The following is a 23,177-nucleotide window of genomic DNA, read 5'->3' as shown; positions in this document are numbered from 1 at the left end:
CTGGGAGGGGTGCAGCGTCCGGCGGCGTCGCGGGCGGGCGGCGGCGGCGGCGGCGGCAGAGGCGGCAGAGGCGGCGGCGGCGGGAGGGGCGCGGGGGCAGACAAAGCCTCGGCTAATGAATGAGAGCGCGTCCGCCTGCGCGGCCGTCGTCCGCAGCCGGGCGCGAGTCGCCCCACGCCCGGAGCCCGCGGTGAGTGAGCGACCGGCACCGGCTCTGCCTCAGCCGCGAGCTCGCGCCCAGGGCCAGGCGGTCCCGGAGCGCCGTCGGGGCCGGGGGCCGTGGGTGGCGGAGCTAGGGGGTCGGAGTTGGGGGATCGGGGCTGGGGCCGGGGTCGCGGGGGTCGGGGAGCGGGGTTGGGGTCCGGGCGGGAGCGGGGGTCGCCCCGGTATCGCCGGCGCCGGGCCGGGGGTTGGGGGGCCGGGGGCGCGGCCTCGCGTCGCCGGGACCCCGCCCTGGCCGCCCGACTCGGCCGAGGTGCCTGCGTGCGGGGCCGCCCTGACTCCGCGCCCCCCGCGCCCCCGGCCTCGGCTGACAGCTGGCGCGCGGCGGGCCGGGCGGGACGGTCACACCCGGGCGCATTTTCCGGACCGCGGGATCTGGTCGAGGAAACGGCCGAAGTGGTGGAAAGTTGGTGCGGACCCCCGGCCCGGGCCCCGCCGCGGGGCCGGCGGGGCTGGCGGGGCTGGCGCGGCGCGCGGGCCGCGGAGGCTGCAGAGGAGCCCCGTGGCAGAGGTGCCGGGCCGGCGTGAAGTTGTCGAGCTGACCACGCGGGTGCCTGTGCGCGCGGGGCGGGCCCGAGGGGCCGGAGCCGTGCGGGAAGACCGGTCCTGGCGCGGGGGTCGCGGGCCGGCGGCCGGCAGCCCTTCGCAGCCGCTGACAGGTGTTGGTCGCGTGTCTTTCCTCAAGTACTTTGTCCTCTGCCACCGCAGCGAATGACCGTACTCATTATGTTTGTAGGGTTTTTCTCTAGATACCGAATTTCGTTTTCAGTGCACTTTCAGGAAGAGGCAACCGAGGGCCTTATTTACATATGTCTTAGGAAGCAGATGAGCCGAGTCTTACTGCTGCGGGCCTCTGATGCTTTTCAGTCATTGTGTGTGTGTGTCTGGGTATGACCACTCACACTGAGTTAGTAAAAACGTGAATCAAATTATCAAGCATAATTTCAAATAGTTTTCCAATTGGGCTTGTTTTGCTAGAGCCAAGTAAATGTTGAGTCATTTGTGTGTCTTGTTTTTCCTTTTTCGGTGACCCACGCGGCCCGCATTGCTGAAGACAAGTGCCAGCCCCTCGACTCTGTATTTGGGGTTTCTTTCAGTGGGTGTGTGTACCTCTCTGGAAACAAGTCCCTGCCAAGCCGAGCCATCAGAAGAACCTGCTATTGGCATTTTCATGTTTGTGAAAAAGGGAAGTTACTTGTTTTGAAGTTAACTCTGATCCGATCAAGTCTATAGTTTTAAGAATTGCACTTCAGACTTTTCATGAGGCCAGTGAGCCAATGCAGGTGCATTCTTGTGACTTTTTATATAGTGTTTGTTTGTTTTGTTTTTGCTTTTTAGGGCAAACCTGCAGCATTATAGAAGGTCCCTGCCTAGGGGTGGAATCGGAGCTGCCTTTGCCGGCCTACGCCACAGCCACAGCAGCTGGGATCTGAGCTGTGTCTGCGATCGACACCACAGCTCATGGCAGGGCCGGATTCTTAACCCACTGATTGAGGCCAGGGATTGATCCCACATCCTTACGGAATGCTAGTTGGGTTCGCTACCCCTGAGCCACATGAGGAACTCCCGTGTAAAAGTATTTTTGATGTTTTCTGTATATCATGGTGATAAAAGTAGGAGATGAAAAAGAATTTAGGTGGAGTTTTAGTTAATTAATCGATTTATTTATTTAGGCTTTTTAGGGCTGCGCCCCCAGCATATGGAGGTTCTCGGGCTAGGGGTCAAATCGGAGCTATAGCCGCTGGCCTACACCACAAGCCACAGCAACGGGGGGACCCGAGCCGCACCTGCTGTCTGCGACCTACACCACAGCTCACGGCAACTCCAGAGCCTTAACCCACCGAGTGAGCCAGGGATCAAACCCACATCTTCATAGATAGTAGGCGGGTTCATTATCACTGAGCCGTGGTGGGAACTCCTAGTTGGAGTTTTTAAAAAGTGCTCTAAGCCAGCTTTCAGTTATGAATTTCTGTACACAGTCACTCCGTGAGAGGAAACAGTTGAGCGTGCTGAGGGTTTCGAGTGGGATGTCCGCGCAGGCACGCGCACTTCCTGTGGTCCTTACACAGATTGTATCTGGTTGTCATGATTTACATTTTCTCGGGAAAAAGCCCAGCACTGCTCAAGAGCAACTCTGTGAATCTTCCAAGGCGTTAACCTACTGGATTGGAAGAAGGGTCTTCCTGGACAGCCCCCCTCCCCCAACCCTGTTCTGGTTCATTCCTGATGTTTTTTGGGCTTGAAAACTGCTCTTTTTTAAAAAATGCCACCGCACACACAAGGAGGTCTGTCCATGACTCAGGCGGTGCAAAGAATGTCCCCAACACGCTGGGAATTATTAGGGTTGCCGATTGGATCTGTGTCTGCCCAAAGGCGCCGATGCCGCGTTTATGTGGTGCAGGAAACGTGTGTACCTGTATTTCAGACCCCTGCCTGGCGTGGAGTTTGGAGCCAGAAGAGCAGTGACAGTGGTCCATGCTTTCTCCTCTTGGCGTCGGGTCTGCGCTGCTCTGGGCCCGGCTTCAGCGCCCGCGTTACCTGAACTCGGCTCTGGGTGCGGGGCCTCTGGCTCCCTCACAGCCGCGTTCTGTTTCCTTCTGAGCATCTCTGCACAGACGTGCTGACAGCCTCGAGTGTCCATCTCGTAATTAGCATCTGATGCGGACTTGATAGAAGCTGCGGGGCCGTAGTTGTGCATGTGGGCGTTTCTGTGTCTTACGTATTCAGCTGCATGAGAAAGTCGGGGTGCCTGTGGCCCTGGCCGGCCCGCAGCCTCTCGGGCCGGGCCGCCCTCGAGCCCGGATCTCAGCGGATTTCAGAGCAGCCACCTTCCCCATGCTCAGCCCTTTCGAATTCCCGTCTCTTCTGCCCTCTGCCCTGCCCTGCTGCTCATTGCCAGGTGCTCATCGTTCCCGACCACTTCCTGGCTAATTATCTGATAGGAACTTTCGGCAGCTGGAATCCCGGAAGGCATTGTTAGGCACGAAGTGGAGTCTTTTTCTTCTGGTGCCCCCTGTTGCTGAGGACAGGCGTGCCTGGCTCCGCCTGTGGTTTCTTCCCCTCTCTACTCTGAACCTGGCACGCTTCTGCCTGCTGAGAACAACAGTGGCTTTTAAAAGAGGTTCCCGGGAGTTCCCTGGCGGCTCAGCAGGTTAAGGACCTGGTGTCACTGCTGAGGCCCTGGTTACAGCTGTGGCATGGGTTCGGTCCCTGGCCCAGGAACTTCCACATGCCGCGGGCGAGGCCAGAAAAGAAGAAGAGAGAAGTTTCTGCCATTCAGGAACTTCCGTAATGATGGTGGGGACACTTAAACCCGAGGAAAAGGCCCGGTGATGCTCCAGGGAACACAGGCAGGCCGGGGCAGGGCCCTTGGCAGGACTGGGCTGCTCTGGGCCAGGATGTGGCGGGGTGGCGGGTCCGGGTGGCCTCAGCGGCCCCCTTCTGGGGCTCGGCTGTGGACCGCTCTGCACCTGCCCCAGGCGTTTCGTGGACAGCGCTCTTCATGTGGCTGCAGCCACTCCTGCTGGCACGGCGGGTGCCCCTGTCCCCCCGAATCGGCTAGTCGTGGCCTCACGCCCTCCGAACGCGTTCCCGTCACCCTCAGACTCGGGGCACGCCTTCTCCGGAGGCCGGGCCGGGGGCAAGCCAGGCCAGGGCTCAGACTGCCTCCGTGCCTGGCCGCTCCCGGAGCCCCTGGGCCCTGACCCGACAGCAGGACGGCCTCCGTGGTGGGGGAGCCCCCACCTGGCGCAGCGTCGCCTGCCCCTCGCGCCCCGGCGGCGCATCCTGGGGGGACGGCGCCTGTCCTGGGACCTCCTCTCCGGTGCTGCTCCTCAGAGAAGAGGCAGAGCGGGGATCTCTGCCTGAGCGGCCGGGCGGCCGAGGCGGCACAGGGCACGCAGTCCCTCCTGAGGCCCCATGGCCCTGCTGTCCCGTTGCCCAGGGTGTTTGTTGGCACTCGTTTCCGAACCAGCCTCTCGTCTGGGTCATCGCACGAGCATGGGGACTGTAGGCCCCCTGCCACCCCCGTTTATTTCCACGCCATCGACTTTTTTGGGCCACCGCCTCGCCATGCAGAAGGTCCCAGGCCAGGGTTCGAACCCGCACCCCAGCAGGAGCCGGAGCCAAAGCAGTGACAGCAGCGGATCCTGACCCCGCTGAGCCAGGAGGGAACTCCAGGTCATTGACTCTTTGAAGAGACTGGGCCAGCTGTCGTGAAGGTCCCCCGTTCTGGGTGTCTCTGCTGGTTTTCTGCTTTGTCATTGACGCTGGACCCTGTGACGGCGGGGCGCGGAGGGGCCCTCGGCCTCCAGGGCTCCCCCGCATCCTCGATGCCGCCCTCCCGGGTCCCTCCTGGGAGCGGCCTCCGCGCAGGCGGTGCTGGGCTTCCTGTCGCCTCGCGCCTGCACAGCCGCCTGCCGGGACTGCTGCTCTTTCTGGATTCCGGTCGCGTCGCCTCATCCCCTGCATTCTGGGAAACGGGAAACAGGACCAAGGCGCCGTCTCCCCTTATCCCTCTTTTTTTTCTTTTCTTTTTTCTTTCTTTTTTTTTTTTTTTTTTGTCTTTTTGCCATTTCTTGGGCCGCTCTTGCGGCATATGGAGGTTCCCAGGCTAGGAGTCCAGTCGGAGCTGTAGCCACTGGCCTACGCCAGAGCCACAGCAACGCGGGATCCGAGCCGTGTCTGCGACCTACACCACAGCTCACGGCAACGCCGGATCCTTAACCCACTGAGCAAGGCCAGGGATCGAACCCGCAACCTCATGGCTCCTAGTCGGACTCGTTAACCACTGAGCCACGACGGGAGCTCCAATCCCTCTTTTTCTGGCAAAGTGGTGGCCATAACCTTCACCTCCGTTGTGGCAGATTTTTTTTTTTCCCTTTCGCCTTTGCATATCAGTGCAGACTAGTGGATTTTAATTTGGTCGTTATGTTGTACTCTGTTCAAATCCTCTGCAGGTTCCGATAGGGAGGTGACCCGTTGGGGGCCGCGGGCAGCATCTCCCATTGTCCTGGCTGCACTCCCCGCCCCCCTTCCAGACCTTCCCTCCGCTGTTTCTGCAGGGCTTTGGTGCCCTCAGTGTCTGAAGGTGTTTAGAAACCAAGGTCTAGGCACTAGGTGTGTTTGTGTGTTGCTGCAGCGTGGAGCACGCACCTGCTGGGCAGAGCTAGGATATGTGTTAAAACAGGGAGAGCTCATACTCAGCTTTCTGATCTTTTTTTTTTGGGGGGGGGCTGTGCCTGCAGCATATGAACGTTCCCAGGCCAGGGATTAAATCAAGCTGCAGCTGCAGCCTACGCCACAGCAACGCCAGATCCTTTAACCCACTGCACCAGGTGGGATTGAACCTGCGCCTCCACAGTGACTCAAGTCATCGTTGTTGGAATGTTAACCCACTGCACCACGGCACGAAATCCCGTGTCTTTTTCTCATCCTGAAAGTTTTCATTCTTTCTTTCTTTTCTTTTTAGGGCTGCGCCCACGGCATATGGAGGTTCCCAGGCTAGAGGCTGAATCAGGTCTGCAGCTGCCGGCCTACACCACAGCTACAGCAGTGCTGGATCCGGGCCACCTCTGCAACCTACACCATAGCTCACGGCAACGTCGGATCCCTAACCCACAGAGCGAGGCCAGGGATCGAACCTGCATTCTCATGGATCCTAGTCGGGTTCATTAACTGCTGAGCCTCGAAGGGAACTCCTATAGGCAACGATTTTTATTTCTGCCACATTTATCCCATCAACATGAGCGCACGTGTTGGTAACTCCCTTGTGTTCCCTCTCGTCTTTGATGAAACGTAACAGGTGCCGTGACACTTGTGTCTTGCTTTCGGGACAGTCTGTGGGCGCGTCAGCCCTCACTGGTGAGTGTTGGAGTGGTTTTGCCCTGCGGCTGACCCCGCCGTCACCCGGGCAGATGTTTTGCATTTGATGAAGGAAGTCCATCTTCAGGGTCTTTTCCGGGCAGTGGGCTCGCCAGCTCCTTGGGCAGTTGTCGTTTGGCAGGTGTCGCCAAATTCCCAGCTTGCTCACAGCATCACTCTCAGCCTGACGGGGAGGCGCTGCCACCCTTGTGGGTCTCTGCCGGTCTGACCCAGTGAGACTTGGTAGCTTGAAGCGGTGTCTTTTGATAGGCTTCACCCCGAATGCGAAAAATGGGCAAACACGTGAATAGGTATCAAAGTAGATGAGGGCATTCAGGAAAAGGTGCTCACTGGTTTTTTGTTTGTTTTTCCTGCTTTTTAGGGCCGTACCCGCGGCATATGGAGGTTCCCAGGCCAGGGTTCGAATCAGAGCCACAGCTGCCAGCCTACGCCAGAGCCACGGCAACGTGGTATCTGAGCTGCATCTGCGACCTACACCACAGCTCATGGCAACGCGGGCTCCTGACCCACTGAGCGAGGCCAGGGATTGAACCCGCATCTTCATGGATCCTAGTCAGATTCGTTTCCCCTTCGCCACAACCGGAACTCCGAAAGTTGCTCACTGTTAATGAGTCACTGAGTCTGAGTGGCCCCTGAAGGGCGAGGACGGGAAACGGGAAACGCTGCCTTTACACTTACCTCTGTGTTACAGTAGCTTGGGAAGTGGTGTCTTGCTTTTCTCTCTCTCTCTTTTTTTTTCTTTTGGCCGCTCCTGTGGCTTGCGGAAGTTCCTGGGCCAGGGATCAAACCCAAGCCACGGCATTGACAGTGCTGGATACTTAACCGACTGCACCACAAGGGAGCTCCTGGGAAGTGGTTTCTTTAATTCTTGAAATAAAAAATAACAATATATTCTCCAGGTCAGAACACGTGTAAGATTGAGAATATTCGGGGAGCTTCCACCGTGGCTCAGTGGCTAAAGACTCCAGCTAGGAACCATGAGTTTGCGGGTTTGATCCCTGGCCTCGCTCAGTGGGTTAAGGATCTGGCGTGGCCGTGGCTGTGGTGTCGGCGGGCAGCTGCAGCTCCGATTAAACCCCTAGCCTGGGAACCTCCACGTGCCGCAGGTGTGGCCTTAGAAAAGACAAAAAAAAAAAAAAAAAAAAAAAAATTGAGGCTATTCCGTACATGTTATTTTTTCCAGCCGGTGGAAAGCGTCCTCAGATTCGCTGCCTCTGCTTTTGGCTGTTTTTGTTTTTGTCTTTGAAGCTTGAAGTTGCGGAAGGTTGGGTTTGGGCGGCTCTTCTCTCCTCATCCTCTCTCTTCTGTCTCCATTCATGATGTAGTGCAGCTGTGCTCACTGTTTGAGTGAAACAGTGTTTTCCTTTTCGGATTTTATTTTATTTATGAGACGCTTCCAGGCCAGGGGTTGACCTGAGCTGCAGCGATGACAGCACTGGATCCCTAACCCCCAGGCCGCTTATTGCCTTAACTCCCGCGGTGCCTCAGCGTGGCCCCCGCCACCCAGAGATGGGTGGGGCCGGGCGAGATGGGGCGCAGGGTCCCCGGGACAGCGTCGCAGCAGGGAAGCTGAGGGGACTTGTTCCGGGAGGTTCTGTTCGGCTTCCTGTCGTTGAGCCCCGCATCTTAGGTGCGCGTGGGTTTTGTTTTTAGACCGATTTTTAGCTGCTGGAGCACAGAGGCAGAACCGCGGAGTAACGGGTCCCCGCTGCCTCCCGGGTGCCCTGCAAAGAGGCAGCGCGGCCTTTCGGGGCCAGGGCGCCGCCTCCAGCGGCAGGCGGGCCGCCGGGACCCCGTCTCTTCACGCCACCGCCTGCCGGTGTCTGAGACCCTGAGGCCCGTCTTCCTCTTGTGGTTGGAAAACTCGGGCTGACGTGGTGTGTTGCTTTTTTAAAAGTCAGTGCTGGCTTCGTGGAGAGGGATTTTCTTCGGCAGTGAAAGGCCACTCGAGCAAACGCCGGCCGCTTTGCTCAAGTAGGAGCCGCGCCGTCGGGTTTCCAGTGCGGGGGGGAAGCGGGGCGCAGCGTGGGGTCGGCCCGGCCTGCGCATCGGCTCTTCCTCGATGGATGGGAAACCGAGCATTTAAAGGAGGCGCAGGCGGCAGAGACACAGGAGCGCTGTCCCTCCCGGTGCCACGCCCGCCGGTGGCCCCCGCGTCTGGCAGGCGATGGCAAACGGGAGCCAAGCGTGGAGGGAGCGGGAGGCCGCACTCCTGTCTCCCAGGTCTGGGCTTTGCCTCTGCTGCGGGGTCGGCTCCCCCCGTCTCCCTGGTCGGTGGATGGATCGGGTTCAGGTCTGCTCTCCCGCCAGCTCCTCCGGGGTGGCAGGCACTGGAGTGGGCGGGGACTCGCCCTTGGCCCCGCCTCCCCGCAGCCCGTGATGCCCACACCGACATGCCTCCTTGTTACGAAGTTACCACACAGGGATGTTTGGGCTCAGCCACAGTGTCCTTTTTACGAGCTGGACTTCAGTCCTGGCCTCAGCTACTCTTCTTCTTTTCTTTTTTCTTTTTAGGGCCACACCTGCGGCACGTGGAGGTTCCCAGGCTGGGGGTCTAATCGGAGCTACAGCTGCCGGCCGACGCCACAGCCACGCAGGATCCAAGCCGTGTCTGTGACCTACACACAGCTCACGGCAACACCAGATCCCCCGAGAGGGCAGGGGTCAAACCCACGTCCTCGTGGGTGCGAGTCAGACTCGTCCACCGCGCCACGACGGGAGCTCCCTGGCCTCAGCTACTCTTGGGTCATCTCGTGCTGTCTGTCATGTAGGCAACTGAAGATAGGCGCTCCGTGCTCCCTCTGCCGTCTTCAGAGTGACGCGTCCGGTTCCTGTCCTCCTGCAGAGGCGACCGTCGCGGGTTTTGTTGTGGCTCCTGGGTGACCATGACCCGCATCTACGTGCACGTTGCCCCCGCTCTGGGCAGCGGGGGCCCTTGCGGCCTGGCGCCCGGACCCTCCTGCCCAGCCCTGGTCTTTGCCTGGGCCGTGGTGTTCGGACCCGTGGTCTGGACGTCAGGGAAGCTCGTGCCCGCTAAGTCGACCGCGACTTTGAGGTCCTGGCGGGGACCAGCGCCAGGGCGCGTGTTCTCTTCACACCCAGAGGATGCCTGCTCTTTCTTAGCCCTGGTCGTCCCTTCCCGCCCCAGGATCCTGGCTCCCAAGCACATGGGCGCCGAGAGAGGGAGCGCCTTAGCCCGACCCCTGCGCCTTCGTCCGGCCGAGCTCGTCCCCATCCCCGATAACAGTGGCTGTGCCACTGTCCCCGGGCCGTTGCCCGTGGCAGTCGGGATGCTTCGCCCATGACAAGGGCTGGTCACCTTCCCCTTCTTTGTGGCTGCTCGGGCTCCGCTTTGTGGGGCATCCGCCGTCAGCTGCTCGTGCCTCCCGGACCCGGCAGGCAGCGGGTTCTGCGAGCTGGCGCGTCGCGCTCGCCGGCGTCCTAGGTTGGTGCTTCTCGCTCCAGACTTCTAGGTGAGGTCTGTTGCTGGGCGATTTCTCAGGAAGGACTCCTGAAAACCTGTTTTCTGAACGCGTCCCTGTTTTGTTTTTCGTTTCGGGCCTCCCCGCGGCTCATGCGTTTCCCTGGCCGGGGATCAGAGCTGAGCAGCCATCGCGGCCTAGGCCGCAGCGCCAGGCGCCAGGCCGGGAGTCAGACCCTCCTCCCCGACTCTCCGGACGCGGCTGATGCCATCGCGCCCCAGTGGGCATGCCTGAGCTCTTGCCTGGTGGTAACAGTTTGCGCCCCACTCTCGGAAGTCCCGTTGACTGGGTGGGAAGAGCTTAGCTCACATGTTTCTTCTCTGAGCATCTTAAATGTTACTCTCTTGCCTCAGCACAAAAAATCGCTGTCAAATGAATGACAGTTTCATTTTCCTTCCCTTGTAAGCAACAGCGTTTTTGCCTGAATGGCATTTCGTTTCCTCCAAGTCCAGTGATTTTCCTAGGAGACAAGTGTTAAGTGTTAGGGAGAGAGCCTCTCAGCTGTTAGAATGGGTTTTATATTTTTATTTATTTATTTGTCTTTTGTCTTTTTAGGGCTGCACCCGCCGCATGTGAGGTTCCCAGGCTAGGGGTCGAATCGGAGCTGTACTGCCGGCCTGCGCCAGAGCCACAGCCACGCAGGATCCGAGCCGTGTCTGCGACCTACACCACAGCTCACGGCAAGGCCGGATCCTTAACCCACGGAGCGAGGCCAGGGACCGAACCTGCGTCCTCATGGATGCCAGTCGGATTCATTAACCACTGAGCCACGACGGGAACTCCAGTTTTTGTATTTTTAAATGGTTGAAAGTAATTCACAGAATATCCCGTAACACATGAAAAGTATATGACATTCAAATTTCATTGTTTGTAAATGTGGTTTGACGGAAACACAGTTATGCTCCTGTACTCACCCTGCATCCGTGGCTGCTTTTTGGCTGCAGTGACTGAGATGAGCAGACACAGCAGAGGTCAGATTGCAAAATATTGAACCTCTGGCCCTTTTGCCCGGTCGCCAGCCCCTGCTCTAGAAGAGCCGTCATTCGCGCGCCTGTTTTAAGGCGCACTGGAGGTCGCACTTTAAATCAGTAAACTTTCAGTGAGTCCCACCCCTTGAAATAAACCCCCTTGGCCCCCGCCCTTTCACTCTGTGCCTTCACCGTGGGCATTTCAGAGCCCTCAGTCTTCCTTGTTCTCCTGCTTCGCCCTCCGGGTTTCCGGGGTGGATGGGGGGAGCCGGGTCGGAGCACACACGTTTTAGATCTTCTTTAAACTGTATTTTATTTATTTTTATTTTTATTTGTGGTCTTTTTGCCTCTTCTAGGGCTGCTCCTATGGCATATGGAGGGTCCCAGGCTAGGGGTCCAATCGGAGCTGCAGCCTACACCACAGCCACAGCCACAGCCACGCCAGATCCGAGCCGCGTCTGCGACCTACACCACAGCTCGCGGCAACGCCGGATCCTTAACCCACTGAGCAAGGGCAGGGATCGAACCCGCAACCTCAGGGTTCCTCGTCGGATTCGTTAACCACGGCGCCACGACGGCACCTCCTAAGTACAGCCTGTAAATGAGGAAAGGCTCTCTCGTTTCTCCTTTACTCTTTGAAGGGAGTGCAGAGCCACAGGCTGGAGTCCCACGCCCGCTGGAGGACTTCTTTCCAGAGCTCGGCACCAAGAAAACGCACGAGCTGAACAGGCCCCCGGCAGGACGCCGCGGCCAAGCAGCGTGTGGGACCTTCCGCGCTGTCCCTCGAGTCGATGCACGTCCAGGCCCTGCTGAGCGCCCGCCGCCGCCCGGTGGGAAGGGCCGAAGCGGCAGGGCGGGCTCCCCCGGGCGGGTGTTTTCCTTCTGCGTCCTTTGCTGGCGTTTCCGGGTGGGCTGTGAAAAGGAGATGCTCGTTCGTGTCCGCGTTTGTCCTCTCGGCTCTGCCCATCTTCGTCTCTGCGGGCCTTTCTTCGGGTCCCGCGATGTCCACTCGTGTCGTCGTCACAGGCGCTCTCCGGGCAACTGACGCCCTGTCCTTCGAACTTGGAAATGGTCTTTTCTCCCGTGTTGAGCCATTTTTGTCCTGCGTTTTATTTCCACATTTTGTTGCATGGACTGTAAACGTCTCAGCACATTACGGTTTTTGCTTTATATAGTCAACGGTCTTTTTGGGGGGGCTCTGCCGTGGCATGGGAAAGTGCCCCGGGCCAAGGATCACACCTGTGCCACAGCAGTGCCCCAGGGACAGTGGCGACGGCAGGTCCTTAGCTCACTGTGCCACGAAGAGAGCTCCCGTAGTCGCTCGTCTTTCAAAGAGATTGGTTAAGGAGCAGGAATATGCTTCTCGTTCCTGGGGGTCTGCGTATTTGGCGTGTCCGTGCCCTCCAGGGTTTAGGTGTAAACCTGAATCTCCATCTAGAACCGTTGAGGAGATTCTCGAAGGTGGTGCCGCTGGCTGTTTCCGGAACGTCTTCTTCGTCCCGAGCAGAAACCCCGTCCCTCTTAAGCGGTGCCCGCCCTTCCCCACCTCCCCCACCCTTGGTGACCCCCCAGCTGTTGTGTGTCTCTGGATTTGGCTTCTCCGGGACCCCATCCGAAGGGGCAGCGCGCCGTGTTTTTCCTGTTGGCTCTGCCTTAGGGCCCGTTTCCTGGAGCGTCTCGTCTTCGGGGTCCAGCCACGTTCGAGCAGGTGCCCCATTGTCCTTGCTCTTGGGGCTGAAGCGTATTCCGTGTGACCACGGCCTGTCGTCCACTCACCTCTCGACGGACGGACGCTCGGGTTGTTTCCACCCGTGGCTGCTGCTCACGGGGAGCTGTGGACTCGGCGGTGTCCGTCCTCCGGGTACACCAAGCAGTGGAGTTACCGGGTCCGACCCGGATTCTTGGCTTAACTCTCTGAGGAACCGACACGCTCTCCGTAGCAGCTGCCCCATTTTTTTTTTTTTTTTTTTTTTTTTTTTTGTCTTTTGTCTTTTTTGTTGTTGTTGTTGTTGCTATTTCTTGGGCCGCTCCCACGGCATATGGAGGTTCCCAGTCTAGGGGTTGAATCGGAGCTGTAGCCACCGGCCTACGCCAGAGCCACAGCAACGCGGGATCCGAGCCTCGTCTGCAACCTACACCACAGCTCACGGCAACGCCAGATCGGTAACCCACTGAGCAAGGGCAGGGATCTCATGGTTCCTAGTCGGATTCGTTAACCACTGCGCCACGATGGGAACTCCCCCCATTTTTTTTTTTTAATTCTCTTCAGCAGCAACGCACAGGGTTTCAACGCCTCCACGTCCTTGTCAGCCTTTTTTTTCTCTTTAAACAACAGCAGCCTGGTGCCCAGGAAGTGAGAGCTCCTTGGAGTTTGCTGTGCACGTGTGCGATGACGGGGGAGCACCTTGGGTGCCTGCGGGCCGTCTCCAGAGCTTCTCTGGAGAAGCGCCTGCTCGGGCCCCTTACCCACTTTGGGTTTGGGTTTGGTTGGTGCGTTGCTCACGTCATCTGTTCTGGGTTTTAACCCCTTATCAGATGTATGAGTTGCGCGTATCTTTCTCATTCATCGGTTGTCCTTTCACTCTTGATGATATCATTTGATGCGCAGAAGTCGTAAACTTTGGGTCTGTTTGGTTTTTTTGCTTCGTCCTGCTTTACTTCCGTTGCTAGATCTTCGAGACTATCGATTTCTTCTTTTGTGGTATTTACGCGCCCTTAACCCCGTGCAACATGAGTCTCCCATCAAAGCCTCGGGTTCCCCTTTCCAGAGGGGTCGCTGGGCTCCTCTTTCTGCCGTCTGCTCATGACGCGTGCCGTCTCCCTTACTTCCTCCGACCGTGCACGTACTCGTACTGCCTGTTTTAAGGGCCGTAGCTCCTCCTTCTGTCGTCTGTGTCGTAGCCGGGTCTGTTTTCTCCTGGCCGGGGGAGTGTTTCCCGCTTTGTTGTGTGTCCAGGAATTTTTGTTTGATATAAGACATTTTGAATTTTACTTTCTTGGGTGCAGGATGCTGTAACGGCTCATGAGTAATGGGGAGGCTGTTTGAGGCTGTAGGTAGGTTGGTCGCAGGGGGCCTCTTGGGTCTGGCGCTGGAGCTTTGCTGGGGGCTCCCGAGCCCCACTGAGCCCCCACCCGCCTGAGGACTTGGTTGTCTCGGCCTATGGTCTCCAGGTCGTCTGTCAAGCGTACAAGAGCATCGTGTCTGAGAAAAACAGCAAACACACCTTCATTAAAAACACCGTGCTGGAGTTCCCGTCGTGGCGCAGTGGTTAACGAATCCGACTAGGAACCATGAGGTTGCGGGTTTGGTCCCTGGCCTTGCTCAGTGAGTTAACGATCCGGCGTTGCCCTGAGCTGTGGTGTAGGCTGCAGATGTGGCTCGGATCCTGCGTGGCTGTGGCTGTGGCGTAGACCGGTGGCTACAGCTCCGATTCAACCCCTAGCCTGGGAACCTCCATATGCCACGGGAGCGGCCCAAGAAATAGCAAAAAGACAAAAAACAAACAAAAAAACCCCACCGTGCTGGGAGTTCCCATTGTGGCTCAGCGGCTTAAGAACCTGACTAGTATCCGTGAGGATGCGGGTTCGATCCCTGGCCTCGATTAGTGGGTTAAGGATCTGGCGTTGCCATGAGCTGTGGTGTAAGCCTCAGATGTGGCTCAGATCCTGCATCGCTGTGGCTGCCGCTCCAGTTCGACCCCTAGCCTGGGAAGTTCCATGTGCCGTAGGTGAGTGGGTTCAGAGTCCAAGCGCAGTGGTTCAGGTCACTGCTGAGGTGCAGGTTCAATCCCCAGCCAGGCACAGTGGGTCAGGGATCCCGCATGGCCGCAGCCATGGTGTAAGTTGCAGATGTGGCTGGGATTTGATCCCTGGCCTGGGAACTTCCCTTTGCTGCACGGATGGCCATTAAAAAAGGGCTTCATTGCTGAAAGATGCTGACCATCATCTGCCAGCATAGGACCGCCCCAAGCCTTCAGCGTACAAAAGCATAGCATCTGCCAGGTTCAGCAAAAGGAGGTGTGCCTGTGTAGCGCCTGCTTTGCCGCTTGTCTCATGTGAGGGCTCTGCCCGTCCTTGTTACTCCACCATGGCTGCACGCACAGCTTGTTCCCACTTTGTTCTTCAAAATAATGTTTTAAAAACTCCTGGTTCTTGGGAGAGCCTGTTGCGGCTCAGAGGAAATGAACCCGACTCACATCCATGAGGTCGCGGGTTCAACCCCTGGCCTCGCTCAGCCGGTTAGGGATCCTGAGGGGCCACGAGCTGTGGTGTAGGTCGCAGTTGTGGCTTGGATCTGGTGTGGCTGTGGCTGTGGTGGAGGCCGGCAGCTGCAGCTCCGATTGGACCCCTAGCCTGGGAACCTCCATGTGCCTCTGGTGCGGCCCCCCCCCCAAAAAAAAAGTCCTGGTTGTTTGGAGTTCCGTGTCAATTGTATATTCTGCTCATCAGCCACGGCCAGAAAGCATTTTGGGATTTTGCTTGGAACTGCAGTGCGTGTATAGATCAATTCAGGGGATGCTGACATCATGCCTGTGTTGGATTTTCTAGTTCGTGAACTCTTTACGGGCTTTCGTTTCTCTCAGCAGTGTTTCAGAGTTTTCAGTGCACAGGTGATCTTTTTTTTTTTTTTTTTGCTTTTGCTTTTCAGGGCCACACCCACGGCATGTGGAGGTTCCCAGGCTAGGGGTCGAATCGGACCTACAGCTACCAGCCTCCAGCACAGCCACAGCAACTCCGGACCCGAGCCGCATCTGCGACCGACACCGCAGCTCAGGGCAACGCTGAATCCCTGACCTGCTGAGAGAGGCCAGGGATCAAACCCTCATCCTCATGGATGCTAGTTGGATTCGTCTCCTCTGTGTCACAGCAGGAACGCCAAGGTGTACATTTTAAAAGAATTATCTCTTAACGTTTTATATTTTTGTCTGCTGTAAAATGGGGAATTTTCCTTTGTAATTATTGTTTGCCTGTAGAAATGCAATTTTTTTTGTAAATCAACTCTTGTTTCTTGTAACTGTCTAAATTCACTAATTTTTAGTAGCCTTTTATAGATTTCTTAAGGATTATTTTACCTTCCCAGATGTATTTAATATGACTGAGGACAGTTTTACCTTTTTGTTTCCAGGTTATATGACTTGTGGTGCTGCTCATTTTTGTAGTCTCTCATTTTTTGCTCACTTTTCTTTGTTTCCTGTGTTTCATTTTAAAAATAACTACATATGTGTAACGATACGGGTTGGAATTGCTTTTAAGTGTGACTCTCTTGCGCTGTATGTGCTAATTCCAGCGAGGGGAGGCTTCGCTGACGCCAATCTGCTGTTTTACCCTCTCTCTTACTCTCGGTGGCCTATTTCCTTGTGTTTCGTGAGGTTTTGTTTATATGCTCATTTTAAATGTTGAGAGCATTTGGCTAAACCCGGTGGAATTGATCACTTGCAGTGCTTTCTTTCGGAAACTGCCCCATCTGTTCTGATGCAAGTGAGCGGTTTCCCTCTGCCTTTGCCCCGGGCAGGCTCAGTGTACGCCTGTTGTCCCAGCGTTATTATTAACCCTGATTCCTGTAACTCTCAGCAAGGCCCTGGTGTTGGGAGTTCTCTTGGGCCATAAGGGTGAAGGATCCAGCATTGTTGCTGCTGCAGCCTGGGCCACTGCCGTGGTGCCCGTTCGGTCCCTGGCCTGGGAACCGCAGGCCGTGGGAGTGACCAGAAGAAGAAAAAGAAGAAGAAAATGCTCTGGTTTGGCATCACTGCTGGGCGACCTCATGGCTTTGGCCCCAGAACTTGGTGGTGGCTCACTGGGCCGGTGTGTTAGGCGCTGCCCGCGGACAGCCTCACCTGGCAGGCGGGGCACAGCTCTGCCCTCCCTGCTCTTCGTGTGTGTGCCCCATACCACCTTATAAAGTAAGGTCGGGGGTGGGGGGGACCCAGGGGCACAGGGCAGGGGTGCTGACACCCACGGATTCCGCAGGCTGCATCGCCTGCAGAGCCCCCCCCCTCCCCGCCCCTGCCTGCTGGGTCCCAGCCTCTGAGAGGCGCTGGGGCTGCCCTCACGGCCAAAGGGGCCCTGGCAGGAGGGCATTCCTGCTTCCCCGGGGGCAGCTGTGTGGAGTGGCTCAGGCTGGACCTTGTGGGGCCCTCACCTCGGTGCCTGTCGGCGGGTGGAGCTGGGCGGCCGTGTTCCACCCCGCACTCAGGAACAGGTCCCTCTGGCTGGCACTGCTCATTTCTGGGCAGCCAGCGGCCTGGGCTGTGCCAGCCCCCAATGGGCAGGTTGGGCCCAAGGAGGCTGAGAGGCTGTGTCTGCAGGGGCGGGGGTGCTAAGAGACCGGGCCGGGCGCCTGCTGCTGCTGCTGGGCTCCTGTGGGCAGCTTTGCCGAGCACAGCGGCACAGGCTCCTCCGCCAAGGACAAGGGAGGAGCTTCCTGAGCAGAGCGGCCGCTCTCTGCCTTTCACTGCGGGGCCTTTCCCAGGCCCTCAGTCCCGCACGGATAGGCCCTTTGAATTTAAATTTGCATCTTTTTTTTTTTTTTGCTTATTGTGCATTTGTGGGGTGTTTTTACTGTGAAACTGGATTGTGAAAAAGTCAAGAAACAAGGTGTTTCGCTTTAATTTCGCATCATGGACTGTCTTCCTGTGCGCGTCCAGGCGCGTGCATCCATGACCGCGTGCATCTGAAATGTGGCCTTCCGTTCCGTGCCTGACGTGGTTTCTTCTTTTACAGATGACGCCAAAGGGTCGTCGTGCCGTGAAGATGACGGCGGCCCTGAGTCGGAGACGGGCAGGTGCCCCCTGCGCGCACGCGTGTCTGCCCCGGGAGGCGGTGAGCCGTCGAGTGCCTGGAGGCAGCGGCCTGCAGCCTCGGCCCGGGCGCACCTGAGCCCCCATCTCTGCTGCACGGCTCAGAGGCTTGGGATCAGCCATGTGCAGAAGCGGCCCGAAGGATCAGGTCATTTAGCAGAACTGAAGACGATGTACAGTGGGGCACAAATGAGCATTTTGGTCCGTTTCCTACCAACCTGAGACGTGGGGTGTTGGAGCAGCCAGAACAGTTATGCTCGGTCATGGAGAACGGCCGGCAGACCAGCCCCAAAGGGGATGGGGGTTTTGTTTCTGACAAAGTAGGTTTTAAAATAGAAGAGGAAGATGAGGGTCAAATCCCCAGGCGCAGTTTGGAAAGAGCCGCCTCCAGGCGGGAGCAGGAGGACAGGAAGCGCGCCGCCGCCGGGGATGAGCAGGCCGTGCGGGAGGCGGGCTGCGGCTGCCGGCCGCCGGGCAAGCCCTTCTCGGCCGAGGCCGAGGACGACTACGGGGCGCTCTTCTCGCAGTACAGCAGCGCCCTGTACAGCGTGGCCATGGAGGCCGTGACGCAGAGCCTGCTCTCCGGCCCGCACGGGAGCTCGCGGAAGAAGTCCCCAGCCTGGAAGCATTTTTTCATCTCTCCCCGGGACAGCACCAAGGCCATCTGCACGTACTGCATGAAGGAGTTCAGTCGGGGCAAGAACGAGAAGGACCTGAGCACCAGCTGCCTGATGCGGCACGTCCGCCGGGCGCACCCGGCCATGCTCCTGGGCCCCGGCGCCGGCGCGCCGGGCCTGGCCTCCCTCTCCGCCCCCGCAGACGCTGCGGACCCGGGCGCCGCCGGCCTCGCGCCCGCCCCGCTCGCCCCCCCGACGGCGGCCAAGCTCCCGAGGTCCCCCGGTCAGGGCGCCGAGGAAGCTGCGCCTCGGCTCTCTCCCGAGGAGGTCCCCCCGGACGTGTCGGTCCCGGACAGGGGCGGCAGGGAGGAGGCCCCGGGGGGCCCCCCACCGCTTTATGACGAGTCCCCCGAGAACGGGGCCGAGAAGAACCTCCCGCTTCCGAGGAGCTCGTCGGGGTCCAGGCGGAGATCGGCTGTCTGGAAGCACTTCTACCTGTCGCCGCTGGACAGCTCCAAGGCCGTGTGCGTCCACTGCATGAACGAGTTCAGCCGCGGCAAGAACGGCAAGGACCTGGGCACCAGCTGCCTCATCAGGCACATGTGGCGGGCGCACCGCTCGGTCGTGCTGCAGGAGAACGGCGCGGGCGCCGGCGTGCCGCCCCCCTTCTCCGCGCCCCCGACCCTGCTGCCCGCGCCGCCGCCTCCGCCGCCGCCGCCGCCCCCGGACGGGGAGCCCAGCTCCGGGCCCGCATCTCCAGGGAAGCCGGTCCCGGAGTCCCCGTGCGCGTCCCCGTCCCCCGATCGACTGCGGGAGGAGCTGCCTGCGCGCTGGAGCCCCGGGGATGCGCCGGCGGGAGACGCGCCCGCCCTGTCCTCGTCCTCCGATGGGGGCGAGGCCTCGCTGGCGTCCTCCCCCGAGAAGCAGCAGGGCGACGCCGCGCGCCCCCGCCCGGTGGAGCCCGGCGCCGTGTTCCAGCAGAACAAGAAGGTCATGAAGAGGCTCAAGTCCGAGGTGTGGCACCACTTCTCGCTGGCCCCCACCGACAGCCTCAAGGCCGTGTGCCGCCACTGCGCCTGCGTCATCAGCCGGGGTAGGCGTGGCGACGTGGGCACCAGCTGCCTGATGCGCCACCTCTGCCGGCGTCACCCCGCCGTGGTCGGGGGCCAGCGGGGCTTCCTGGGCGCCGGCTTGGCGGGCTCGCCCTACGCCACCCTGGCCTCTGCAGAAACCGCCTCCAAGGTAACCGACCTGCCGACAGCGGCGGCCAAAAACAGCCAAGGCCTGTTTCCCGCCAACAGCAAAAAGACCTCCAAGCTGTGGAACCATTTTTCCGTCTGCTCCGCAGACCCCACGAAGGTGGATTGCTTGCACTGTGGCCGGACCATCAGCCGGGGCAAGAAGCCCACCAACCTGGGCACCAGCTGCCTCCTGCGGCACCTGCAGAGGTTCCACGGCAGCGTGCTGAAGCCCGACGCCCCCAGGCCGGCCCCGTCGGCCTCCCCGGGGCTCCCCGCGCCCCTGAGCTTGCAGCCCGCCGGCGCCGCCTCCTGCGAGGACACCGCTGAGAAGCTGCCCGATTCTCACCCAGCTGCCAAAAAAATAACAAGTCTCGTGGCAGAAATGATCGCCCTTGACCTCCAGCCATACTCGGTGGTGGACAGCGTCGGCTTCGGCAGGCTGCTCGGGCACCTGAGGCCCCAGTACTCCCTGCCGCCCGCGTCCTACTTCTCCAGGACGGCCATCCCGGCCATGTACGACGGCGTGAGACACGTGGTCATGGCTCAGCTGCAGGAAGCCGAGAGCGGCGTGGTCCACTTCACGTCCGGGGTCTGGATGAGCAGCCAGACGCGGGAGTACCTGACCCTCACCGCTCACTGGGTCACCTTCGAGTCGTCGGCCCGGCCGCACCGCCAGGACCGCCACTGCTCGGCGCTGCTGGACGTGTCCCAGGTGGACTGCGACTACAGCGGCAGCAGCGTCCAGAAGCAGCTGGAGTGCTGGTGGGAGGCCTGGGTGACGTCGGCCGGCCTGCAGGTGGGCATCACGGTCACCGACAACCCCAGCATAGGGAGGACGCTGAACGAGGGCGCGCGCTCCAGCGTGCAGTGCTTCAGCCACACGGTCAGCCTCATCGTCGGCGAGGCCATCAAGAGCCAGAGGCTGGTCCAGAACCTCCTGAGCACGGCGCGCAAGATCTGCGAGCGGGTGCACCGGTCGCCGCGGGCCAAGGCCAAGCTGGCTGAGCTGCAGCGGGAGTACGCGCTGCCGGCGCACCCGCTGCTGCAGGACGTGCCGTCCAAGTGGGACACGTCCCTCCACATGCTGGAGCGGCTCCTCGAGCAGAAGAGGGCGGTCAACGAGCTGTCGGTTGAGTGCCACTTCCGCGAGCTCATCAGCTGTGACCAGTGGGAGGTCATGCAGTCCGTGTGCCACGCCCTGAAGCCCTTCGACGCCGCGCGCCGGGAGCTGGGCGCCCGCGTGTCCACGCTCAGCCAGGTCATCCCCATGATCCACATCCTGCACAGGCGCGTGGAGATGCTCTTCGGGGAGACCACGGGCGTCGACACGATGCTCACGTCGCTGCGGGAGGCCATGGTGAGCCGCCTGTCGGCCCCGCTGCACGACCCCCGGTACGCGCTGGCCACGCTGCTGGACCCGCGGTACAAGGCCTCCCTCTTCTCCCAGGAGGAGGCCGAGCAGTACAAGCAGGATCTCATCAGGGAACTCGAGACGCTGGACTCCTCCTCCGGGCCCGCGCCCGTCGCCAACGGCGCCGGCGACCCGGCGTCCCCGCCGCGGGCCGGGGCCGGGGCCGGGGCCGGGGAGGAGAGCCTGTGGTCGCTCATGGCCACCGTGCAGAAGGCCGAACCCCGGGGGCAGCCCGGGCTCCCGGAGGACGCGGTGCTCGCGTACCTGGAGGAGGAGGTGCTGGAGCACGGCTGCGACCCGCTCGCCTACTGGAGCCTGAAGAGGGCGGCCTGGCCGGGCCTCGCGGCCTTGGCCGTCCGCTTCCTGGCCTGCCCGCCGAGCGCCGTCCCCGCCGAGAAGCTGTTCGGCACCCCCACCGAGAGCGGCAGTTTGGGCCCGTCCAGGCTCATGATGGAGCATTTCGAGAAGCTCGTCTTTCTCAAAGTGAACCTTCCCCTGATCTCCTTCCAGTACTGAGACGCGCAGTGCAGCCACCGGTCGAGAGGCAGCGACTGCCCCGCGGCTGGTGGCTCGCGCGCCCGGGGCCCCGAGGACAGCGGGCCCGGCGCTCGGGCCGCAGCCCTCCCCGTCCTGCCCACGCGTGCCTTACTCCCGGTCCTGAGCCCGGGACCGCGGCGCGGTTTCTGAGGCGTCCGCCAGAAACCTCCTGTCGTGTCGATCATGAAGTCCGATGACTAGGCGTCCACCCGTGACTGTGACGCGTTTGTAGGGTGGGGGTCAGTGAGGTGTTGGACTGGAATGGCAGAGGAGTTGGAAGCAGGTTTTTTTCTCTAGGCTTTTTGTTCGATTACGTAAAAACCACCAATCAGGTACTGTACTGTCGTTTAACATTGCTTTAATTGCAACAAAGCAGCTTTTGTGGCCGTCGAGTCCAATCTGTAAATAGGAGGCGGAGTTCAAGCCATCCTGCCCGCGCCCTTCCCGGCTGCAGCTCTGACGCGCCTCGAGTCCAGAGCGCCATCTGGGAGGTGACTGTCACTGCAGCGGAGACGTGGCGTTGAAGACAAGCCTTCCCTCGCACGTCACGCTACCGGTCCTGCGCGACTCGGGGGCGTGCGCCCATTTCAGGTGTTCCCTCGGATGCCCCGGACACATCCCAGCTGTTTACGGGCAGTGCCCGCGGTGCCCGCCGTGTGGCCGGTGCTCAGCACACCCGTTTACAGCATCCCGTCGATGACCCCTCTCCAAGCCCTCCCTGGTGGCTCCACGCCGTGAAGCCAGCTGGAAACGTGTGCACTGACCTCCAGTTTGATCACCTTCTGTGTAAACTTCTCTGTAGAAGCGGCGGCGGCGGCTTATTAACGGGGAAAGCGATTGTCGTGTTGCGGTTGTAAGACTAGCCTTAGGGGGTTCGAATTTCTTTTTTGTTTCACAGGGAAGATGCAGCCATCAGCGGGTGTCAGAACCCAGGACATCGGGACGCAGTATCAGTCACCAGGTTCTCCTAACAATACTACGTCTTCGAAGTTTCTGCCTCAACATCTAGGAAAGGTTCGTTTCCTTATTTCCAGCCAGTTAAATGTTCTGGATGAAACAGGTCTCTCACTTGCCTACGACTTTTAGAGAAGTCGTCCTTCTGTTAAAATACTGTACCTACCATTAATCTGGATTTGCATTGACTATGTTTTAGTGTATTTATAAATGGTGAACTCAGTTTCTGAAATTAAACTTTTTATTTGCAATTTTCTACTGCTGGCGAACACTGCCTCTTTCTTCTGAGGGCAATAAAATCGTCCTGCTCTCGGGGGCCGACTCGTACAGAGAGCACACTCGCTCAGCCTTGGAATTGTCTCCTTCACCCCAGGTGCCTCGGGGGCAGTGCAGGCGTACTTGCAGCCGCCTGTCTGGCAGGGGTATAGCACTGAGTCCCTGGGACAGAGCCCACGGGCCCGGCAGCCGGGCAGGTCACCTGCGGCCCTTTGCAGAGCACGCCTGCCAGCCTGCCGCACGCCTGCCCTGTTGTGTTGTTAAACTGGTGGTGGCCTCGGGCTGCTGTTTGCCTGTCGGGGAGCCCAGCCTCAGGTGGTGAGGGGGGGTGGTTCCAGTCGGCCAAGGGCACGGGCCTCCTGGGGCAGTGGGGTGCTCACGGGGTTGGGGATGTTCAGCCAAAACCAGGTGCCACGGAGCCAGGAGCGGTGGGCCTGCGGGAAGAAGCCCGGGGCTCGCCGTTGGCAGCACTGGGACGCTCCTCGGGGCTGGCACTGGCGCACAGCGGCACAGGCCGAGGGCGCCGCGCATACGGTGGCAGGTGTGTGTCTTCTCAGCTCCTCCCGCCTTAACGCCCCCTTCAGACCCCGGTCGCCAGCCGTTCACTGCCCGGCAGCTCGATGACGTCTCCGGCGGTCCGCTTAACCTCTCTGGTCACTGTCATGATACAGGAGCCTTTGTTTGAGCGTCAGGGCCCATCCCATCCCCATGAGCAAATCCTGTTGTCTGTGATTAAAACGTTGGATGTCATTTAAAATTAAAATTCCCTTCCCTACCCTTCCAACCATA

General features: G+C 59.6%; 1 protein-coding gene across 1 annotated transcript; it reads left to right on the top strand.

The window, feature by feature from the left end:
- Positions 1–35: 35 nt before the first annotated feature.
- ZBED4 (zinc finger BED-type containing 4) lies at positions 36–22,370 on the top strand. Its single transcript, XM_021091352.2, has 2 exons — positions 36–190; positions 17,276–22,370. Exon 2 carries the CDS (start codon positions 17,616–17,618, stop codon positions 21,135–21,137), a length of 3,522 nt encoding a protein of 1,173 aa, XP_020947011.2. The 5' UTR covers positions 36–190; positions 17,276–17,615; the 3' UTR covers positions 21,138–22,370.
- Positions 22,371–23,177: the final 807 nt, after the last annotated feature.

This window comes from Sus scrofa, chromosome 5 (genome assembly GCF_054392235.1).
Source record: "Sus scrofa isolate SSC_HxYL_T2T_F1_AM1 chromosome 5, Sscrofa_HxYL_maternal_Yorkshire_Landrace_v2.0, whole genome shotgun sequence".
NCBI lineage: Eukaryota > Metazoa > Chordata > Mammalia > Artiodactyla > Suidae > Sus > Sus scrofa.
This window is presented reverse-complemented; position numbering and strand designations above follow the sequence as displayed.

What these genes read in the sequence shown, in the direction of transcription:
- ZBED4 (XM_021091352.2), top strand. Translation starts at nt 17,616, where the DNA reads ATGGAGAACGGCCGGCAGACCAGCCCCAAAGGGGATGGGGGTTTTGTT.